We start from the raw sequence: 19,486 nt of genomic DNA, 5'->3' as shown, positions 1-19,486 counted from the left end.
CGCGGTCACCGCAGCTCTGAGCCCTCTGCGTGCCCCGGGCAGTCTGGGGGGCTCAGCAGCAGCAGCACAGCCCTGCCAGGAGCTGGGAAGGGGGGGCTGCAGCCCTGTGCCCCCCACCGCTGGCTGAGGTGGGTGGGAGCCTGAGGAGGGGTCCCCGCAGAGCTGAATGGTGCTGCCTGTGTGCCCTGCACACTCTGGGGTGTCACCCTGTCCCCAGGGGAAGTGACAGGGACCCCAGGGAGTGGGAGGAACTGGATGGGCTCGCACGCCGTGGAGAAGCTCCCTCTGAAGGCATCAGCAGGGGAGGCACGGGGGAGAGAAAAGCACTTTGAGCTGCCATGTGATGTTGACAGAAGAATCACCAGGTAAAAACCGGCCCTGAACACAGCAGAGCTGGGAATTACGGGATTCTGCACTGCTGCGGGAGGTAGGCTTGGGAATTATCTCCTGAGGGATCTCAGCTGAGCCCTGGGGCAGAATGAACAGCTCCAGCCTCTGGCTCAACCTCACTGGGGACAGGGGGAGCCCGAAATTCCCCATCCCCAGCGCTGAGCCCCGCCTGGGAGAGCAGGGGACAATCTGGGGGTCCTCCAGCCCTCCCAGCCCCATCTCCCCTCATCGCTGGCATTGCTCAGCCGAGGGAAATCTGCATTTCCCCTGCAATAAACGGCCCCAGCCCTCGGGGCTGCCACCAGCCCCGAGCCCGAGGCGGAGCAGAGCCCGGGGCCGCACAGGTCCCTGGCACCGAGCCCGGGGCTCTGCCACATCCCGGGCTCAAACCTCGGCAACCTGCTGCCCCCCGAGCGGGCACAGAGCCTGCCGCCGCGGGGCTGAGCCGCCTAATTAGCGCTGCCATCATTAACGCAGCCTTCCCTGCCCCGGCAGGCAGCCGGGATGGGCGTTCCGACCCTGCGTGAGCAGTTTTGGGATCTCGGTGTGGGGGCGCTGGGCCCCCCCGTGCCCCCCGACCAGGAGAGGGACGGGGGCAGAGAGGGGGCAGGGATGCGGCTCCTGCTGGATGCAGGGCCCGGGCTGCACCCCCTCGGCGGGGATGAGACCCCCATCCCCGGGTGGGGACGTGTCAGATGTCACCAGCAGGGCCGGATGCAGCCCCTGCGCCTGCTGGGGCCGTGAGGATGAGGATGGTGGGGGGCCTCAGCGCTGCTCCCCCCGGGCCAGCTCCCGCTAACAGGATGTGATGGGCGCGGGCAGCGCTGTCACTCGGCATCTCCTGCCCGGGAGCGGGGAGACGAGCGGGGGATGGCCCCGGTGGGACCCGGCAGCCTCCGCCTCCCGTGCCCCCCGGGAAACACCGTCCCAGCCCCTCCCCAGCACCAAACAGCCGCACCTCGTACCACAAATTAATTTATTCCCCTACCGGAGTTGTAAACAAGAAGCAGCCCCCCCACCCTGACCCACCGAGGGGGCCCCATCCCAGGGGTCCCCATCCCAGGGGTCCCTTTCACATCCAAATCCCCAGCCCACAAATGTGCAAATCCAATCCCAGTGCAAAGAAAGGCTTTGGCAGGGGGAGCCCTGGGTGCCCTGAGGGGGTGGCAGCACACAGAGGACCCCAAAACTGGTGGGTTTGGGGGTGCAGCGCCTCCGGCAGCCCCCTCCTGAAGGCAGCGAGCACTAGAGGGCAGCAGGGCCCAGCGCCGGGCGGCGGGAGGGAGGCACGGAAATCAAATTAAATAATAATTCAAATACCAATAAATAAATAAATGGACGGCTGGGAGAAGGGGGGGAGGGGGCTGAGTCCCTCCTCCTCTGGTAACGAGTCTCTCCTCCCCTTCCCCAAATGTATAAAATATATTTTGACTTTCTGAGGTAAATAACAAGGTTGTAAAAAAAAAAAACCAAGAGGGGGGCGAACGTTCCTGGTGTTTTCCCACCCTTAAAAAAATAAAGCATCGCAAATAATTTTAAAGAAAATATGAGGATCAGCCCCCTCTCTCTCACGCATAAATATAGATTATATTATGGATAAAAAATACGTCTTTCTCTCTGTTCAAAAAGTGGAAAAATAGAGGAAAAGAGGGGCTGTGCCCGAAAAGCACGAGGCTGGGAAGATCCGCTCAAGCTCCTGCGACGTGGGGACGAAAAGGGGGATCCAAGCAGACCCCAGCAGAAAGGCGCGGGGGGCTCAGACGTCGCTGGGGGAGCGGGAGCAGAAGGGCGGCGAGGAGGAGCAGCAGCCGCAGCACACGGCCCACAGAACCTTCTGGATCTCCTGGTTCCTGAAGGCGTAGATGACGGGGTTCAGCACGGAGTTGTAGGTGGCGGGGAGCAGCGTGGCGTAGGTGTAGAGGGCCGGCGAGCTGCGGTCCCCCAGCAGCCCGTAGAGGGCGAAGGGCAGCCAGCAGGACGCCAGCGTGCCCAGGATGACGGCCAGCGTGGCGACGCCCTTGCGGGTGGCCACGTCCTGGGAGCTGGCCACAAAGTGCCTCTGCACGGCGATCTGCTGGGCGTGCCGGCACGCCACGCGGCAGATCTGCACGTAGAGCTGGAGCATGGCGGCCAGCGCGGCCAGCAGCGCCGCGGACAGCACGGCCAGGTGGCTCCTGGTCAGCGGCCGGACCGCGCTGCAGGCCGAGGGCTCCTCCAGGCAGTTCCAGCCCACGACGGGCAGCAGCCCGGAGCAGATGGAGGCTCCCCAGGTGAGGAGCAGCATGATGTGAGTCCTGGTGACCGTCCTCTCCGAGCAGTAGGTCAGGGCGTTGTGGAGGGACAGGTAGCGGTCGATGGTGATGCTCAGCAGGCTGCTGACGCTGGCCGTGAAGGAGGTGACCAGCAGCCCCACGGTCAGCAGGCTGGCCGCCTCCGAGGGGACCAGGTACACGAAGGCGAAGTGCAGGAGCAGCCCCACGCCCGCCAGCAGGTCGGCGGTGGCCAGGCTGCCGATCAGGAGGAAGGCCGGGGCGCGGAAAGCCGGCGTGTGGAAGATGACCAGCACCACGACGGCGTTCTCGCAGGAGATGATGGTCCCCGAGATGCAGAGGACAACGTCCCACGGGTTCAAGGCGAGGGGCTGCACCACGGACTCCAGATCCAAGGAGCTGCCGCTGCCGTTCCTGGCTGAGGACCAGCCTTGCTGGCCTTGGCTGGAGTTGGGGGGCCCTTTCTCCATCATGATGGCAGAGGGACCTTCGCGAGCAGCCCCTCAGCACCTGCTGCCCTCGAGCTGCCCCCGTGGCACCCGACGGGACGGTGCTGCCTGCCCCCAGGAGCTGTCTTCAGGAGGGTGGGCAGAGCACAGCGGGTTGAGGGTGGGCTCGCTCTTTGCTCCGAGGGGATTTTTCTGCATGAGATGGTTTAGTTTTAAAATGAATAGGTGAGTGAAGGGGAGGGAACACACACACACACACGCACACACAGACACACATACACACACACACACATGCACACACACACTCACACACACACACTCACACACACACACGCACACACACTCACATGCACACACAGACACACATACACACACACACACGCACACTCACACACACACGCACACTCACACACACTCACACCCCCCCTGCTCCTGCCTGCCCCGGGGGCTGGGCACTGCACGATTTTGATGGGTACGTGCAGGGCAGCAGGACTGGCAGCGGAGAACACCCACCCGGGGCCAGAGCGAGGGGATCCCGAGCAGCAGGTAAAGGGGGTGACCCTGCCCCCATCAGCCCCCCAGCGGGAGCAGACCCCTCCCACCCCCACCACGGCATCCCCTCTTACCCTGGGGGTCCACCCCTGCCCAGCACAGCCCCTGGACGGGCTTTGTGGGGCACGGCCGCCCCTCGCCACCCCCCCCCACAGCGCGGTACTCACCCAGAGCGGCCCCCCCGCTCCGCCGGTGCCCCCCGGTGCCGGGCGCTCACCTGCCGGGACGCGGGGCCGCGCTGCCATGGGCTCCGCCGGTTATAGCGCCCGAGCGGGGCGCCCGGAGCCGGGGGGTGCGGGGGGCCGAGGATGGCTCCGGTCCTGCCCCCGCACAGCCGGGGCTGCAGCGCCCGCCGCTCCCGCCGGGACATTCCCACGGCGGGATGGATAATTCCCGGCCCGGGGAAGCGGGAATGCCCGGCCGGGAGTGCGGGAAGGGCGCGGGGAGCTCTCCCCCCGAGAGGAGGAGAGGAGGAGGAAGGAGAGGAGGAAGGAGAGGAGGAAGGAGAGGAGGAGGAGAGGAGGAGGAGAGAAGGAAGGAGAGGAGGAAGGAGAGGAGGAAGGAGAGGAGGAAGGAGAGGAGGAGGAGAGGAGGAAGGAGAGGGCTGCGCTCCCCGCCGAGGAGAGAGGGGGTCCCGGAGAGCCCGGGCCGGGCTGCGGCTCTGCCGGGACCCCGCGGGAGTCGGGAGACCCCGGTGGTCCCGGGCACGGCGGCGGCCGCCCCCGGGGAGCCCGGGCGGGGGCTCGGTTCGGTTCGGTTCGGTTCGGTTCGGCTCGGCTCGGTTCGGTTCGGCCAGGCCTGACTGGAGCTTCCAGCGGGGCTGCACGGCAGGAGCCGGGACCCGGCCCGGGGGGATCGGCCGGGCCCCGGGAAGGGCCGGAGCGCCCGGGGCACGGGGCTGGAGCGGGCACGGAGTGCGGGGCGCGGGCACGGGCCGGCTGGGGCACACGGCGGGGGCAGGATGTGCAGGTGTGCGCAGGTGTACACAGGCGTGTACAGGTGTGCGCAGGTGTGTACAGGCGTGTTCACTTGTGCACAGGTGTGCACAGGTGTGTACAGGTGTGCACAGGCGTGCACAGGTGTGTGCAGGTGTGTTCACTTGTGTGCAGGCGTGCCCAGGTGTGTTCACGTGTGCACAGGTATGCGCAGCTGTGTACAGGTGGGCGCAGGTGTGTTCACTTGTGTGCAGGTGTGTGCATGGGTGTGCAGGCGTGCACAGGTGTGTTCACTTGTGTGCAGGTGTGTGCATGGGTGCGCAGGCGTGCACAGGTGTGCTCACTTGTGCGCAGGTGTGCGCAGGTGTGTTCACTGGTGCACAGGTGTGCACAGGTGTGTTCACTTGTGCACAGGCATGCCCAGCTGTGTTCACTTGTGCACAGGTGTGCACAGGCGTGTTCACTTGTGCGCAGGTGTGACAGGTGTGCACAGGTGTGCACAGGTGTCTTCACGTGTGCACAGGTGTGTACAGGTGTGCGCAGGTGTGTTCACTTGTGCATAGGGGTGTTCACGTGTGCACAGGTGTGTGCAGGTGTGTGCAGGTGTGCACAGGTGTGCACAGGTGTGCACAGGTGTCTTCACGTGTGCACAGGTGTGTACAGGTGTGTGCAGGTGTGCGCAGGCGTGCGCAGATGTGTACAGGTGTGCACAGGTGTGTTCACTTGTTCACAGGTGTGCGCAGGTGTGCACAGGTGTGCGCAGGTGTGTCCACTGAGCCGGGCCGAGCCGAGCCGGGCCGGGCCATGGCCCCGCCGGGCCCCGCGGCGCTGCGCTGCGCGCTGCTGTGCGCGCTGCTGAGCGCGCACGGAGCCGCTCCCACCCGCGCAGGTACGGCCGGGGGCGCGGGGGGCAGCTCGGGCCTTCGCAGCTTTGGGGCACCTGAACTTTTCTGCGCGGGTTGGTTTTTTCCCAGGGGTTCTCTCGCCCCCAAGGGACTCGGTGGCCAGACCTTGGTGCGGGGGAGAGGGACCCCTGCTCCCGCTGCCAGCCGTGCTCGGGGGGCTGGGACCCCCGGGGACCCCCCTGGGCTGTAGCGGGATGAGCGGCGTGCAAACTCCTCCCTAAAAAGTGTGGGGATCTGGTGGGCCGTGGCGGGGATCGGAGCCGTCCCCCCCTTCCCGAGGAGCTGCAACTCCGGGCATTAATTATGCAAAGCCCGGGCGTCCTCCTGCTCCCCCTCTGCCATCCCCGGCTGCTGCAGGGACACGATTCCACCCTGGCTCACCCCGGCGGACCCACGCGTGTTCCCGGAGCACCCCGGGAGAGGGGCTGCCCTCAGCCGCCCCCTCCCTTCCTTCCTCCCTCCCTTCCTCCCTCCCCACACCTGACGGCAGGAGCGGGAGCTGACAGCGTTGGGCTCAAACGTCTGTTCCTGCGCCTGCCGCGATAAAAATAAATTATAAACCTGCCTAAACCCTTGCGAACAAAGTCCTACTTTCCCATTGGCTCCCGGCAGGTCTCCAAATGCTGGAAGGGGGGGCCAGCGGCGTGCCCACCTCCCCTCCCGTAGCCATGGCGATGGGGCCGCAGCATCTCCACTTCCTGCCTTGCGCCACCAGTTTCCCCCTTGGCTTTTCCTGGGAAAGAAGGGAAGGGGCTTTTCTCCCCGCCGCGCATGGGTTTGGGGTACCCTGAAAGCCGGGGGGCTGCAGCGGTGGCTCCAAAGGGTGCCACCCGTGCCCTGGGGAGCCCAGCCCGGGGGAGGCAGCCCGGGGGAGGCAGCCCGGGGGACCCCAGCCCGCAGAGCCCCCCGAGCCCTGCCGGGAGGGTTTGCCCGGAGGAGCGCACCCGGCGGGGAGCGGCTCCCGGCTCTCTCCCGGGATGGAGCAGAGGCGGCGCGGGCAGGGCTCCCTCGGCAGCCAGAGCTGTGAATTAATGATGAGCGTGTGGGGAAGAGCAGCTCCGGGGGGACTCACGCCCCAGCGGCCGACGGGAACGGGGGTCCCGCGGGGTGGGCTGGGGGCACAGGGGCGGCACCGCTCGGGTAACCCCGACCAGGCTGCTGCTGCCTCATCTCGGTTCATCCTCCACCAAAGGATCCCTGGCCGGGGCCAGGGGTGTTTCCTGCCTTGTGGGTGATGGGGGAGCCCTGTGTGAGCTGGGGGTGCTGGCAGCTGGGGGTGTCCCCTCGCTGGGGGCTAGTGATGCTGTCCCCATCGGGACCTGCTGGGTTTGGTGTAAGGGACGTGCTTCAATCCTGCTGCTGCTTCATCAGAATGGCCCCTCCCTGGGGCTGGGGGTGCAGCCCCCTCCCCAGTGCCGCAGGGGTTGGTGCTGGCCCTGCCCTCACCCCTTTGCCCGGCTTTGGCAGGAGAGTGTGGCAAGCTGAGGTCCTGCGAGGCGTGCACAGCCAGCAGCCGCCCCCACAACGGCACCGACTGCGTCTGGGCGGGCTGCGGGACCCCCGAGGAGCCAGGTGAGGGGCTGGGCTGGGTGGGCACAGAGAGGGGCTCTCATCAGCCCTCCCCAGCCCCGTCACTGGCTCTCAGCACCCTCACATGCCCAGTCCCAGCCGCTTTCACCATCAAGACCCATCTCAAAGCACCTGCCGGGGGCTCTGCCCTGCGTGGTGCAGCTCTGAGCCCCCACTCCCAGACCCTCAGGTGGTTGCCCACCCCTGGCAGTGAAACCTCCTCATCCCAGCCCCTCAGGTGCCCAGGGCAGCCCTGGGCCTGCCCAGCACTGGCTGCCCTGCTTTGGGATCCTCGGGAAAACTCTGCTGCTCTTCCCGCAGGAGCGGGGAGCTGCGTGCAGCGAGGCTCAGCAGCGCCGGGGAGCTGCGCCCTCTACAACAGCAGCGCCCTGTGCCGAGGTAACCCCGAGCCCAGAGCCCCCAGACCCTCTGAACTTGGACAGAGGTGCTGCTGCGGGAGCCAGGGCCGTAGGGATGGAATCCCACTGGGACAGGGACAGGTTCAGGATGTGTGGCAGTGTCCCCTGTCACCCCTTTTACCCCTTCCCTCTGTGCCTGCCTTCCCCAGCGCTGAAGTCCCACACGGAAGAACCTCCACGATCCCCCAGCAAGGAGCCAGTGACACACTCCACAAGTGAGTGGGTCTGGGGAGGGGTGGGAGGCCGTGGGACGGGGGCCTGGATGCCCCAGGGACCAGGGGCTCGTCCCAACAAGGCTCTTCCCTCTCTGGTTCGCATCCCTTTGGGAGGGACGAGCGGAGCTGACCGCGGTGTTGGGCCAGTGGATGCGCCTGCTGTCCCAGGTCACAGCCCTGCCCCTGTCCCCCCTCTCTGCACGGGGCAAAGCAGTGGCTCATGGGCCCACCAGCCCTCCAGGAACAAGCCCTGATTCCATCCTTGCTGGGAATTGCCACCTCCAGCCTGGCTGGGAGTGGAGCAGGAGCCTCTTCCAGGAAGGGGGAACTGGAGAGCGCAGCAGGAAACCTGAGCCCGGAGCCTGCTGAATTATTGATCCCCTGGGATCTTCTTGCTGCTGGCTCCTTTCCTGCAGCTCCAGCTGCCCCGGCATGGCAAGGGGCTGAGCCCACCCCAGCAGCCACGCGCTGGTGGGGACAGCCCAGCCCCACGCTGGGAGCTGCCATTCCTCCTCTGGCTTCTTCAGCACCCAAATCCCCTCTCTTGGGTGGGCACACCCGCACTCAGGGGTGCCAGCAGCACTCGTGACTCCCCAAACTCCCCTTTTCCCCGGCCCCAGGGACCACCACGAGTGCCCCTCTGACGGGCAGCCCCGAGTTCCACCCGCCCGGCTTCGACACGGCCAGCTTTGTGGGGGGCATGGTGCTGGTGCTGTGCGTGCAGGCCGTCGCCTTCTTCGTCATCAAGTTCATCAAGTCCAAGGACAGCACCTACCAAACGCTGTAAGGGAGCCGGGGGGGGACCCGGGCCAAGCCCACCCTGAGTCAGGACTGGGGTCGCCCCGGGCTGTGTCCTGTCCCCCCGCTGTGCTGTGCCCCTCTGTGCCAGTCTGTCCCCACGCCGCAGGGAACGATTTGGGACATGGAAGGGCTCATGTCCCCCTGCCGGTCCCCCTGTGGCTGTCCGGCTGTCCTGCCCCCTCTGTCTGTCGCTGTCTGTTGGGGTCCTGGCTCTGATGGGATCGGGAGGGTGCCAGGTGTGTCCCCCAGCAGTGCCAGGAGCTGCTCGCTGCTGTCCCCATGCCCCGGGGTCGGGAGGGTCCCAGGTGTGTCCCCCAGAGTGCCAGGAGCTGCTCGCTGCTGTCCTCACTCCCCGGGGTCGGGAGGTCCCAGGTGTCCCCCAGAGCTGCCAGGGGCTGCTCGCTGCTGTCCCCATGCCCCGGGGTCGGGAGGGTCCCAGGTGTGTCCCCCAGAGTGCCAGGGGCTGCTCGCTGCTGTCCCCACACCCCGGGGTCGGGAGGGTCCCAGGTGTCCCCCAGAGTGCCAGGAGCTGCTCGCTGCTGTCCCCACTCCCCGGGGTCGCCGTGTCTGATGTGGGCACCGTGCCCCCTCTCTCTTTCCTTCCACGCTGCCAGAGAGGACAACCAGTAGGTTCTGGGTGCCGGGGGTGGGCAGGGGGTGTCCCCCCGCACCCCCAGAGCTCCAGCCCTGCTCGCAGCCCCCCGGGCCCTCCCTGCTGGTTTGCATGGCGGGTGTTTCCCAGCTGGTTTTGCCGTTTCCTGTCCGTTGTTAGCGAGGGAAAGGAAGGGGGTCCCCCCCTCGCCCCCTTTCTGGGGGGCAACCCCCCCATACAGCCCCTTCTGCCACCCGGGTGAGGTGTCCCCAGTGCCCCCAGCCTCGCCCTGAGCCTCCGTGACAGCACGGGGACGGCAGGGCTCCCACTTTGGCCCCAGTCTGGCCCCAGTCTGGCCCCAGTTTGGCCCCAGCAGCCCCCTTCCCACTCTCGGCACCCCCTGCCCCACTGCCTCCCCACAGCCTTGGGGCTGGTGGGCCCGGGGGGGGTCCCCCCTTCCCCTCATGGGCCCCTGGGTGCTTTTCCCTGTGGCATCGTGGCTGCAGCGCCCAGCCGTGCCCCCCGTGCCCCCCGTGCCCGCCCCAGGAGCGGAGCCAGGGCCTCGCTGTGTGCTTTTGCTGTGCCTCTGTGTGCTCTGGGGGGGCTTGGGGGGGCCCTCTCCCCCACCCTCTTTCTGTGTGCTGTTTTGGGGAGGGGGCTGCGTGTCGTGTGCCGTGGGGTGACACTTGTAGCTCGGGCTGCCCCCATTAAACTCTGCCAGGTGGAGTCTGTGCTGTGTCCGGGGGTCGCTGTGGCTGGGGGGGTTCAGGGGCTCCCCCCCTCCAGTGCAGTCCAGCCCCCCCCCGTGGCATGGGTGGGCACTGGGACACCCCCAGCACCCCCTCCCTGGGCGCTGCGAGGGGCTGGGACCCCCAGGGTGAAGCCCCCAGGGCCTGTCCTGCTACGTGTCCTCTCTGTCCCACGCCCCAGGATCTGAGGTCCCTCCAGGCTGGGGGCGCTGTCCCCCCCCCAGGTGAAGAGGCCACCGCTGGTGTCCCCCTGCCCCGGCCGGACTGTCCCCCCTGCACAGCCCCCCCACGACTATGCAAACTGGGGACACCAGGGTGGGACGGACCCTCCAGCCCCGGCCCCCCCGGCTGCTCCCAGGGGAGGCAGCTGGGCAGGGGGGCCCCTCCAGCCCTGAATTCCACCTGCAGCCCCCCACCCTGTGCTGGCCAGACCCCCAGGGCACCCCGGGACCAGAGGACACAGGTCCCTGGGGGGCACTGGGGGACACTGCTGGCCCCACAGTGGGCAGAGCCCGAGCTGGAGAGGGGGGACAGAGACAAATAAAGGATTTTCCTGTAATTTCTGGTGTCTGTGTCATTGTCACAGCTCCTGTCACAGCTGCTGTCACCCCCAGCCCCAGCAGTGGGGCTGAACTGGGACATCCTGGCTGCAGAAAACCTTCGGGGGTTTGGTGCTCTGCCCCCAGGGTGGGGCTGGTGGGCGGCCCAGTCCTCCCAGTGTGGGTGTCCAGGGGACAGGGCAGCCCAGTGAGGGGTACCCCAGCAAGAAAAGGGGCATCAGTGCCCCCCAGCCCCAGGCTGTGCCAGGGCCACCCCCGGGGCTGGAAGGATGGGGATGGAGGGCACGGCCCCACACTGGGAGCAGCAGCTCCAGCCCCACAGCCGAGGGAGAGGTCAGGGTGTGCTGGCCAGGGCAACGAACAGCCAGCAGCAATAAAAATCTGCCAGATGTGCCCTCGGGTGCCACTTCATTGCTGCCGGAAGGGAGGGCACACACCCAGCGTGTGCGACACGGTGACCCCGCGGGTGGCACAGCTGTGGCACAGCTGCCCTGGGGGCTACGCCCGGGGGACCAGGTTGGTCCGCAGGGGCAGCAGCGCCTCCACCCAGCGCCGGGGCTGCTCCAGCAGCTGCTTCCACACGCGCTGCTCCTCGGCCGTGGAGTCCATCCAGCCCACGGGCAGCCCATAGCTGCTCCCTGCGGGGGGACACCCGGTGAGCCCGGGATGGGGACAGCTGGGGGCTAGGGACACCCGGGGGATGGGGACAGCCGGGGGGACTGGGGACACCCCGGGGGATGGGGACACCTGGGGGAAGGGGACAGCCGGGGGGATGGGGATAGCCGGGGGCTAGGGACACCTGGGGGAAGGGGACAGCCGGGGGCTGGGGACACCCGGTGAGCCCGGGATGGGGACAGCCAGGGGGATGGGGACACACCCGGGAAGGGGACAGCCGGGGGCTGGGGACAGCCGGGGGATGGGGACAGCCTGGAGGGACTGAGGACACCTGGGGGATGGGGACAGCTGCGGGGATGGGGACACCTGGGGGATGGGGACATCTGGGGGATGGGGACACCCCAGGGGCAGAGGCCACCCCGGGGGCTGGGGCCACCCCGGGGCCGGGCCCTGCTCTCACCGGTGCCCAGGCTGAGGCGGATGCCGCCCAGCTGGCGCTTGGCGAAGGCCTCGCGGTGCCAGAGGGTGAACTCGGCGCAGGCCTCGGCCAGGTCCCTGGCCTGGAAGCCGTCGTACACCATGGTGTGGTTGAACAGGGGGCTCAGGCTCCTCCGCACCACCCGCGTCTTCTGCCGGCTTGCCTTGCTGTCGTCCGGCAGCACGTAGCTGGGGTGGCACAGGGTGAGGGGGAGCCCCGGCCGCCCCCGTGGGCGTCCCCCCTGTCACCCCCACCCTTACCACTGCACGAAGGCGTCCACGGTGCCGCCGTGCAGCGGGACGAGGCTCTGAGCGTCCTTCACCCAGATGTGCAGCTCGCCCGTGGGTGGCATCCCCCCTCCTGCGGGCCACAAGGGTCAGGGGCACCCTGGCACGCCGGCCCCCGCCGCCCGCGGCCCCTCTCACCTTCCGAGCCGCCGGGGATGAACTTGAGGGCCAGGTTGAGGCTGCCGCGGCTGGCGAGGCCGTCCGAGGGCACGGGCATCTGAGGAGCATGGGGGTTACGGGGGCAGCGCACAAACAGGGGGCTGGGGAGGAGGGGAGCTCACCCGTGGCTGCAGGCTGAACCACTCGGGCCGCGTGTTGGCCCAGTCCCAGGTGCCCAGGGCCACCTCCACCTCCCCCAGGAAGAGGTTCCTGCCCAGGCTGTCGTGGTGCCACACGGACAGGTTCAGGGTCCGGCCCTGCAGGTCCCTCTTCTCCAGCTTGTACTGGTGGGGAGGGGACACGGGGTGAGATCAGCCACCCCCACCCACCCAGTCTGAACCTCCAAACCCACCCGAAGGGGGCTTAGAAACCTTGAGGGTTTCGTTGAAGACAGGATCCAAGCTCCTCTTCCTCACGGCGGTCTTGCGCTTGCTGCGGTTGGACTTGTCGGGCAGCAGGTAGGTCTTGATGTACCTGGGGCCAGAAACCGAGCTGGGGCGGGGGCCAGGGGCACCCCTGGGCAGCGCCCCCGAGGGCCGGGCACTCACGGGTCCGAGCGCTGCTTCTTGGCCTCGGCCAGCTGCCGGCAGCGCAGGACGTGCACCTGCAGCTCCTGCTGGGCCGCGTGGTAGCGCAGCGAGAACTGCACGCAGCCGCGCACGGCCACGCGGCCCAGCTCGGCCTCGCTGTACAGGCTCAGCAGGCTCCCGCTCAGCTGGGGACACAGCAGGGCTGCTGGGGGTGCCCAAAGACAGCCCAAACCAGCCCAAACCAGCCCTAAACAGCCCAAACCAGCACAAACCAGCCCAAACCCAGCCCTTAAACAGCCCAAACCATTGCTGCCGGAAGGGAGGGCACACACCCAGCGTGTGCGACACGGTGACCCCGCGGGTGGCACAGCTGTGGCACAGCTGCCCTGGGGGCTACGCCCGGGGGGCCAGGTTGGTCCGCAGGGGCAGCAGCGCCTCCACCCAGCGCCGGGGCTGCTCCAGCAGCTGCTTCCACACGCGCTGCTCCTCGGCCGTGGAGTCCATCCAGCCCACGGGCAGCCCGTAGCTGCTCCCTGCGGGGGGACACCCGGTGAGCCCGGGATGGGGACAGCTGGGGGCTAGGGACACCCGGGGGATGGGGACAGCCGGGGGGACTGGGGACACCCCGGGGGATGGGGACACCTGGGGGAAGGGGACAGCCGGGGGGATGGGGATAGCCGGGGGCTAGGGACACCTGGGGGAAGGGGACAGCCGGGGGCTGGGGACACCCGGTGAGCCCGGGATGGGGACAGCCAGGGGGATGGGGACACACCCGGGAAGGGGACAGCCGGGGGCTGGGGACAGCCGGGGGATGGGGACAGCCTGGAGGGACTGAGGACACCTGGGGGATGGGGACAGCTGCGGGGATGGGGACACCTGGGGGATGGGGACATCTGGGGGATGGGGACACCCCAGGGGCAGAGGCCACCCCGGGGGCTGGGGCCACCCCGGGGCCGGGCCCTGCTCTCACCGGTGCCCAGGCTGAGGCGGATGCCGCCCAGCTGGCGCTTGGCGAAGGCCTCGCGGTGCCAGAGGGTGAACTCGGCGCAGGCCTCGGCCAGGTCCCTGGCCTGGAAGCCGTCGTACACCATGGTGTGGTTGAACAGGGGGCTCAGGCTCCTCCGCACCACCCGCGTCTTCTGCCGGCTTGCCTTGCTGTCGTCCGGCAGCACGTAGCTGGGGTGGCACAGGGTGAGGGGGAGCCCCGGCCGCCCCCGTGGGCGTCCCCCCTGTCACCCCCGGCCTTACCACTGCACGAAGGCGTCCACGGTGCCGCCGTGCAGCGGGACGAGGCTCTGAGCGTCCTTCACCCAGATGTGCAGCTCGCCCGTGGGTGGCATCCCCCCTCCTGCGGGCCACAAGGGTCAGGGGCACCCTGGCACGCCGGCCCCCGCCGCCCGCGGCCCCTCTCACCTTCCGAGCCGCCGGGGATGAACTTGAGCGCCAGGTTGAGGCTGCCGCGGCTGGCGAGGCCGTCCGAGGGCACGGGCATCTGAGGAGCAGGGGGGTTACGGGGGCAGCGCACAAACAGGGGGCTGGGGAGGAGGGGAGCTCACCCGTGGCTGCAGGCTGAACCACTCGGGCCGCGTGTTGGCCCAGTCCCAGGTGCCCAGGGCCACCTCCACCTCCCCCAGGAAGAGGTTCCTGCCCAGGCTGTCGTGGTGCCACACGGACAGGTTCAGGGTCCGGCCCTGCAGGTCCCTCTTCTCCAGCTTGTACTGGTGGGGAGGGGACACGGGGTGAGATCAGCCACCCCCACCCACCCAGTCTGAACCTCCAAACCCACCCGAAGGGGGCTTAGAAACCTTGAGGGTTTCGTTGAAGACAGGATCCAAGCTCCTCTTCCTCACGGCGGTCTTGCGCTTGCTGCGGTTGGACTTGTCGGGCAGCAGGTAGGTCTTGATGTACCTGGGGCCAGAAACCGAGCTGGGGCGGGGGCCAGGGGCACCCCTGGGCAGCGCCCCCGAGGGCCGGGCACTCACGGGTCCGAGCGCTGCTTCTTGGCCTCGGCCAGCTGCCGGCAGCGCAGGACGTGCACCTGCAGCTCCTGCTGGGCCGCGTGGTAGCGCAGCGAGAACTGCACGCAGCCGCGCACGGCCACGCGGCCCAGCTCGGCCTCGCTGTACAGGCTCAGCAGGCTCCCGCTCAGCTGGGGACACAGCAGGGCTGCTGGGGGTGCCCAAAGACAGCCCAAACCAGCCCAAAGCCAGCCCTAAAACAGCCCAAACCAGCCCTAACCCAGCCCAAACCAGCCCAAAGCCAGCTCTAACCCAGCCCTTAAACAGCCCAAACCAGCCCTAACCCAGCCCAAACCAGCCCAAACCCAGCCCAAACCAGCCCAAAGCCAGCACAAACCCAGCCCTAAAACAGCCCAAACCAGCCCAAACCGGCACAAACCCAGCCCTAACCCAGCCCAAACCAGCACAAACCCAGCCAAACCCAGCCGAAACCCAGCCCTAACCCAGCCCAAACCCAGTCCAAACCCAGCACAAACCCAGCACAAACCCAGCACAAACCCAGTTCCAAACCCCAAACCCAGTCCAAACCCAGCCCCATTCCCACTCCCCCCAGAGCACCCCCAGCCCCCAGCCCACCTGCCCAGCGCTGTGGCTGCTGTGTGCTTCCTCCTCATCCTCATCCTCCTCCGTGCTGCACGGGCCGAGGGAGGGACCTCCTGTGTCACCTGCAAGGACAAGGGGTGGGTGGGGGTCGCAGCCAGCAGGGAGAGCAGGAGGGGGGTCCCTTGAAGGGCCGCAGTGGGGGCAGGGGGAGGCTGGGGAGCAGTGCAGGGGGGCTGCAGCCCCCGGACCCCCAGAGCCCCGACCCCACTCCGCTCACCTGGCTGCTCCCTCGCCGGGATGTCACCCTGCAGCCCGGGCTGTGACACCGGGGTCCCCTCCACGGCCGGGGCGGGGGGGCTGGGCTGGGAGGGAAAGGGTGAGAAGGGGACCCCGGGCACCCCCTGCTCCCCCAGCTGCGCCCCCCAGCCCAGCCCTCCGGGGACAGGATGAGGGATGGGGACACCCCAAGGACATTCTGTGGGACATTTCCCGTCACTCCCAGTGCAGCACAATCTTGGGGTGGCGCTGGGGGCGCTGCAGGTGAGCCCCCCCCCACCACCGGGGCTCAGGTGCTGCTCAGCCCCTGCCAGGGACCCACCTGGGGCTCAGTGGCCTCCGGCACCTCCTCTGGGGGGCAGCTGCGGGGAGAGACCACCGTCAGTTTGGCCCAGAGGGTGACAGGCAGAGCCAGGACGGTGGGAGACACTGGGGTAAGGGACAGACGGACAGACGGACACTGGGATAAGGGACAGACGCACACTGGGATAAGGGACAGACAGACAGACGGACACTGGGATAAGGGAAGGTGGACAGACAGGTGCTGGGGTGGTGGGAAGCAGTGGTGCATGGATGGTGGGAAGGCAGGCCCTGGAATGATGGACAGACGGACAGACGGACACCAGCCCTGACTGCGCCGTCCCCTCCCCCAGGGCTCCTGCCCCCCCCAGCCCCCTTGTGCCACCAGCCCCGGGACACCTGTGGGGTGACACCCTTCCTTCCTCACCTCTCGTCCGTCTCCAAGGCTCCATCCTCATCCTCATCCTCATCCTCATCCTCATCCTCATCCTCATCCTCCTCCTCCTCTGCCCGCGGCTCACTGATGGCTCCCAGGCTGGGGCCGCGCTCCAGCTCCCCGGGTCCTGGGGCACGGGGGGTCTCAGCGGGGCAGCCGCGGCGGGGGGGTGACCCCGACCCCGGGGGAGCACGGGACCCTCGGCCCGGCTGCTCTGTCCCCCGTGGGCCCCAGGGGAGCTGCTGGCGGCTCCCCGCTGTCCCCAGGGGTGACACGGGCAGGGACCCCCGGCCCACCTGACGCGGCCCTGCTCCCGCCGGCGGAGCTGCCGGTCGCGCTGCAGCACCCGGGCGATGCAGCCCCGCTCCTCGTCCGTCAGGAAGCTCAGGTCCAGCAGCGCCTCGGGCTGCAGCGCCATGCGGGGCGGCGGGGACGGCGCGGGGACAGCCCGCGGGGACAGCGCGGGGACAGCCCGGGGCTGCTCAGCGCGCCGGGCGTGCCCCCAGGCCCCTGGCGTACCCCGGGGCCGCGTCCTGCGGCGGATGGAGGCCCGGACCAGGTCGGAGCCCAGCGGGGGCTGGTGGCGCTGGGCCCGGGCGTGGCAGAACCAGTCCCCGGTGAGGCTCCGCAGCCGCGCCGGGTCCGACACCGACTGGCGGAGCTTGCTGCTGGGCGGGAGGGGACAGTGGCACGCCCAGGCTGGCACTGCCACCGCCCCTGTGCCACCGCCCCAGAGCCGCCCCAGCAGGGCAGGGGGACAGCAGCCACCGCTCCCGGGACCCCCGGGACCCCCGGGACCCCCGGTGTTGGTGTGACAAACCGAGGCTGAGCTCGGGGGGGTGACCCCGACCCCGGGGGAGCACGGGACCCTCGGCCCGGCTGCTCTGTCCCCCGTGGGCCCCAGGGGAGCTGCTGGCGGCTCCCCGCTGTCCCCAGGGGTGACACGGGCAGGGACCCCCGGCCCACCTGACGCGGCCCTGCTCCCGCCGGCGGAGCTGCCGGTCGCGCTGCAGCACCCGGGCGATGCAGCCCCGCTCCTCGTCCGTCAGGAAGCTCAGGTCCAGCAGCGCCTCGGGCTGCAGCGCCATGCGGGGCGGCGGGGACGGCGCGGGGACAGCCCGCGGGGACAGCGCGGGGACAGCCCGCGGGGACAGCGCGGGGACAGCCCGCGGGGACAGCGCGGGGACAGCCCGGGGCTGCTCAGCGTGCCGGGCGTGCACCAGCGATGCCAGCATCTGCAGAGTCACCCGGGGGCCGCTGGGGAGGGACCCCCCCGCTCATCCCGCTGCAAGGACAAGCGGGGGGAGCTCAGCCCGCACCCGCACCCTGAAACCCCCGCGACACCCCCGGGGACAAAGGAGCAGCGGGCCGGTGCCCAGGGTGCCAGGCGGGGCTCGGAGGCACCGGGCCGGTGCCCAGGCTGCCGGGGAAGGGCACAGGCAGCCCGAGGCCCCGCGCCGCCCCTCCCGCTGCCGGCTCCGTGCCAGGCCAGCCCTGCCCGCGGCCGCTGTTTGCTCAGCGTGTTTGCCCAGGGCTGGCTCTGCCCCTGCCGCTTTCCCAGCGATTCTCCGGCTGCCAGGGCACACGGACAGATGGCACAAGGGGCTTGGCTGTCCCCGCGATGGGCCGAGCCCGAGTCGGGCCGAACCCGTGCTCAGCTCACGGCACCTCCCAGAGGGGTCCTGGGGGTCTTGCCCCATGCCTGGCGCTGCCTCGCCAGGGCCCTTCCTGTCCCCGGTCTTGGGCAAGCGCTGCCTGCTGTCACCGAGGGCAGGAAATTGCAGCAGCCGTGGGGCAGGACCAGCCTGAACCCCCCCGGCACCCCAGAGCCAAGCCCTGGGGTGCCCCACCTCCACCAGCGGCCCCGTCCCCAGCCCCAAAGGTGACTCTGACCCCGCCCCACGCGTGGCCCTGTCCCAGCATGTCCCCAGCCCCTCGGAGGGTCCCGTCCCTGCCCCACAGGTGCCCCTGTCCCAGCCCCGCGGGTCCCCAACCCAGCCCAGCACCTGAGCACGGTGGGCGCCAACCCCGCAGCAAACCAGCCCAGGGACCCCCCCAGGGACACACAGGGACCCCCAGCACCCCCTGCCCCCCTCGGGGCAACCTGGGACACCCAGCAGCCCCCCGGCCCCGACATCGCCCTGGGAGAGGTCTCGGGGGGCACGAAGCGGCTCTCCTGGGGCTGGGAGGGTCTCGGGGGGCACGAACCGGCTCTCCTGGGGCTGGGAGGGGTCTCGGGGGGCACAAACCGGGTCCCCCCGGGCCGGGCCGATGCCGCCGCTGTCTCCCCGCCGCAGTCGCTCGTATCCTGTTTACTGCCGGCACACGGGGGGGTCCCCCCGCCCCGGAACAGAGCCACCACCTAAAAATGTCACCTAGGTGTGAGCCAGGCGCCGCTGCGGTGCCCCGTTCCCTGTGGGGTCCCCAAAACCGAGCCGAGGTGAAGCGCAGAGCCCCCCGGGGCGCACAGGGGTGCGGGCACCCGCCCCCCACCCACACCGGGACCAGTCAAACCAGTTAAACCTCCCCAGCAAGCCGCAGCTGGGGGTTGCGCGTCCCCCATTTTTCATTGCAGGCAGCCCCACAAGACGGAGGGGGGGAGTCCAGACGGCGTGAGACACCCCCCAGGCCCCCTCCCCAAACTGCACCCACAGGCAGCGCCCCCGGGTGACCCCCGCAGCCCCCAGGAGGGTCCCGGTGGCCTCGAGCCCAGCCCAGGGCTGTCCGGACACCCTCGCTCCCCCACCTCGCGGGTCTCAGACCCAGCGTGGGGACAGGGAAACCCACCCCGGAAAGGCGTGAGCCGCAGCCCCCAGCCCCGCTCCTCACGGGGAGGGGGCGTGCAGCCCCCCGAGGGGGGAGAGGAGCGGGGCCAGCCCCCCCCGGCACCGCAGCGGGCTCAGCCCCGCGCCCCCTCTTACCTGCCCAGCTGGGGGGTCTCCGTGGCTCGGCGCCTCCCGGTGGGTGAGTGCCCCCGGCCCGCCGGGTGCTGTGCCCCGTGCCCCGGCCCGGTGGGTGCTGTGCCCGGTGCCCCGGCCCGGTGGGTGCTGTGCCCCGTGCCCCGGCCCGGTGGGTGCTGTGCCCGGTGCCCCCGGCCCGGTGGGAGCTGTGCCCGGTGACTCAAGCGCAGCCCCGGCAGCGCCTCCGCGCCCGGCGGCACGAAAGCAGGGACTGGAGCCAGCAGCACCCGCCGGACGGGACTGAACTGGGCTGAACTGGGCTGAACTGGGCTGAACTGGGAGGCGTCAGCGCCTGGGAAGGGGTGGCGCAGAGGGGATGCGCCCCTTGGGGACTGGGGGACCCCAAGCCTGGCGGAGACTCGAAGCCAAGGGTGTGGAAAAGGGGGTGGGGGATGTCCCAGCTGGTGTCACACGGGGCTGGGGACAGGAGGTGGCTCTGGGGCTCCCGGGGGAGCGCCTGGGCTGCCCTGGGGGGACT

At 69.3% G+C, this 19,486-nt stretch overlaps 4 protein-coding genes across 4 annotated transcripts; 1 reads left to right on the top strand and 3 right to left on the bottom strand.

Annotated features, from left to right (window-relative positions):
* Positions 1-2,146: 2,146 nt before the first annotated feature.
* GPR3 (G protein-coupled receptor 3) lies at positions 2,147-3,133 on the bottom strand. The gene has a single exon (XM_041463222.1). It carries the CDS (start codon positions 3,131-3,133, stop codon positions 2,147-2,149), a length of 987 nt encoding a protein of 328 aa, XP_041319156.1.
* A 2,245-nt stretch (positions 3,134-5,378) lies between these two features.
* Positions 5,379-10,166, top strand: CD164L2 (CD164 molecule like 2). The gene is made up of 6 exons (XM_041463232.1): positions 5,379-5,485; positions 6,969-7,073; positions 7,392-7,469; positions 7,639-7,704; positions 8,325-8,487; positions 10,028-10,166. The coding sequence occupies exons 1-6, from the start codon at positions 5,401-5,403 to the stop codon at positions 10,032-10,034; spliced, it is 504 nt and encodes a 167-aa protein (XP_041319166.1). The 5' UTR covers positions 5,379-5,400; the 3' UTR covers positions 10,035-10,166.
* A 241-nt stretch (positions 10,167-10,407) lies between these two features.
* LOC121351219 (synaptotagmin-like protein 1) lies at positions 10,408-19,130 on the bottom strand. Its single transcript, XM_041463174.1, has 16 exons — positions 18,970-19,130; positions 18,216-18,410; positions 17,015-17,332; positions 16,568-16,713; positions 16,040-16,175; positions 15,635-15,674; positions 15,314-15,398; positions 15,070-15,158; positions 14,458-14,687; positions 14,281-14,383; positions 14,032-14,193; positions 13,889-13,967; positions 13,724-13,823; positions 13,446-13,651; positions 12,837-13,008; positions 10,408-10,872 (listed from the first exon to the last, which is right to left on the bottom strand). Exons 3-15 carry the CDS (start codon positions 17,281-17,283, stop codon positions 12,869-12,871), a joined length of 1,785 nt encoding a protein of 594 aa, XP_041319108.1. The 5' UTR covers positions 17,284-17,332; positions 18,216-18,410; positions 18,970-19,130; the 3' UTR covers positions 10,408-10,872; positions 12,837-12,868.
* Positions 10,872-12,759, bottom strand: LOC121351220 (synaptotagmin-like protein 1; the record flags this gene model as incomplete). Its single annotated transcript, XM_041463175.1, has 7 exons — positions 10,872-11,044; positions 11,482-11,687; positions 11,760-11,859; positions 11,925-12,003; positions 12,068-12,229; positions 12,317-12,419; positions 12,494-12,759. Coding segments are annotated over 7 exons (1,056 nt in total), but the record flags the coding sequence as incomplete, so codon positions are not given.
* Positions 19,131-19,486: the final 356 nt, after the last annotated feature.

The sequence above is a fragment of the Pyrgilauda ruficollis genome, unplaced genomic scaffold (assembly GCF_017590135.1).
Source record: "Pyrgilauda ruficollis isolate IOZ18807 unplaced genomic scaffold, ASM1759013v1 scaffold162, whole genome shotgun sequence".
NCBI lineage: Eukaryota > Metazoa > Chordata > Aves > Passeriformes > Passeridae > Pyrgilauda > Pyrgilauda ruficollis.
The sequence above is the reverse complement of the archived record's forward strand: the minus strand, read 5'-3'. Positions and strand labels throughout refer to the sequence as shown.

What these genes read in the sequence shown, in the direction of transcription:
- GPR3 (XM_041463222.1), bottom strand. Translation starts at nt 3,133, where the DNA reads ATGATGGAGAAAGGGCCCCCCAACTCCAGCCAAGGCCAGCAAGGCTGG.
- CD164L2 (XM_041463232.1), top strand. Translation starts at nt 5,401, where the DNA reads ATGGCCCCGCCGGGCCCCGCGGCGCTGCGCTGCGCGCTGCTGTGCGCG. An exon ending in AGCCGCTCCCACCCGCGCAG is followed by an intron (nt 5,486 to 6,968) that starts GTACGGCCGGGG and finishes CGGCTTTGGCAG; the next exon opens with GAGAGTGTGGCAAGCTGAGG. An exon ending in CGGGACCCCCGAGGAGCCAG is followed by an intron (nt 7,074 to 7,391) that starts GTGAGGGGCTGG and finishes CTCTTCCCGCAG; the next exon opens with GAGCGGGGAGCTGCGTGCAG.
- LOC121351219 (XM_041463174.1), bottom strand. Translation starts at nt 17,283, where the DNA reads ATGCTGGCATCGCTGGTGCACGCCCGGCACGCTGAGCAGCCCCGGGCT. An exon ending in GCCTTGGAGACGGACGAGAG is followed by an intron (nt 15,675 to 16,039) that starts GTGAGGAAGGAA and finishes CTCTCCCCGCAG; the next exon opens with CTGCCCCCCAGAGGAGGTGC. An exon ending in TCTTCAACGAAACCCTCAAG is followed by an intron (nt 14,194 to 14,280) that starts GTTTCTAAGCCC and finishes CCTCCCCACCAG; the next exon opens with TACAAGCTGGAGAAGAGGGA.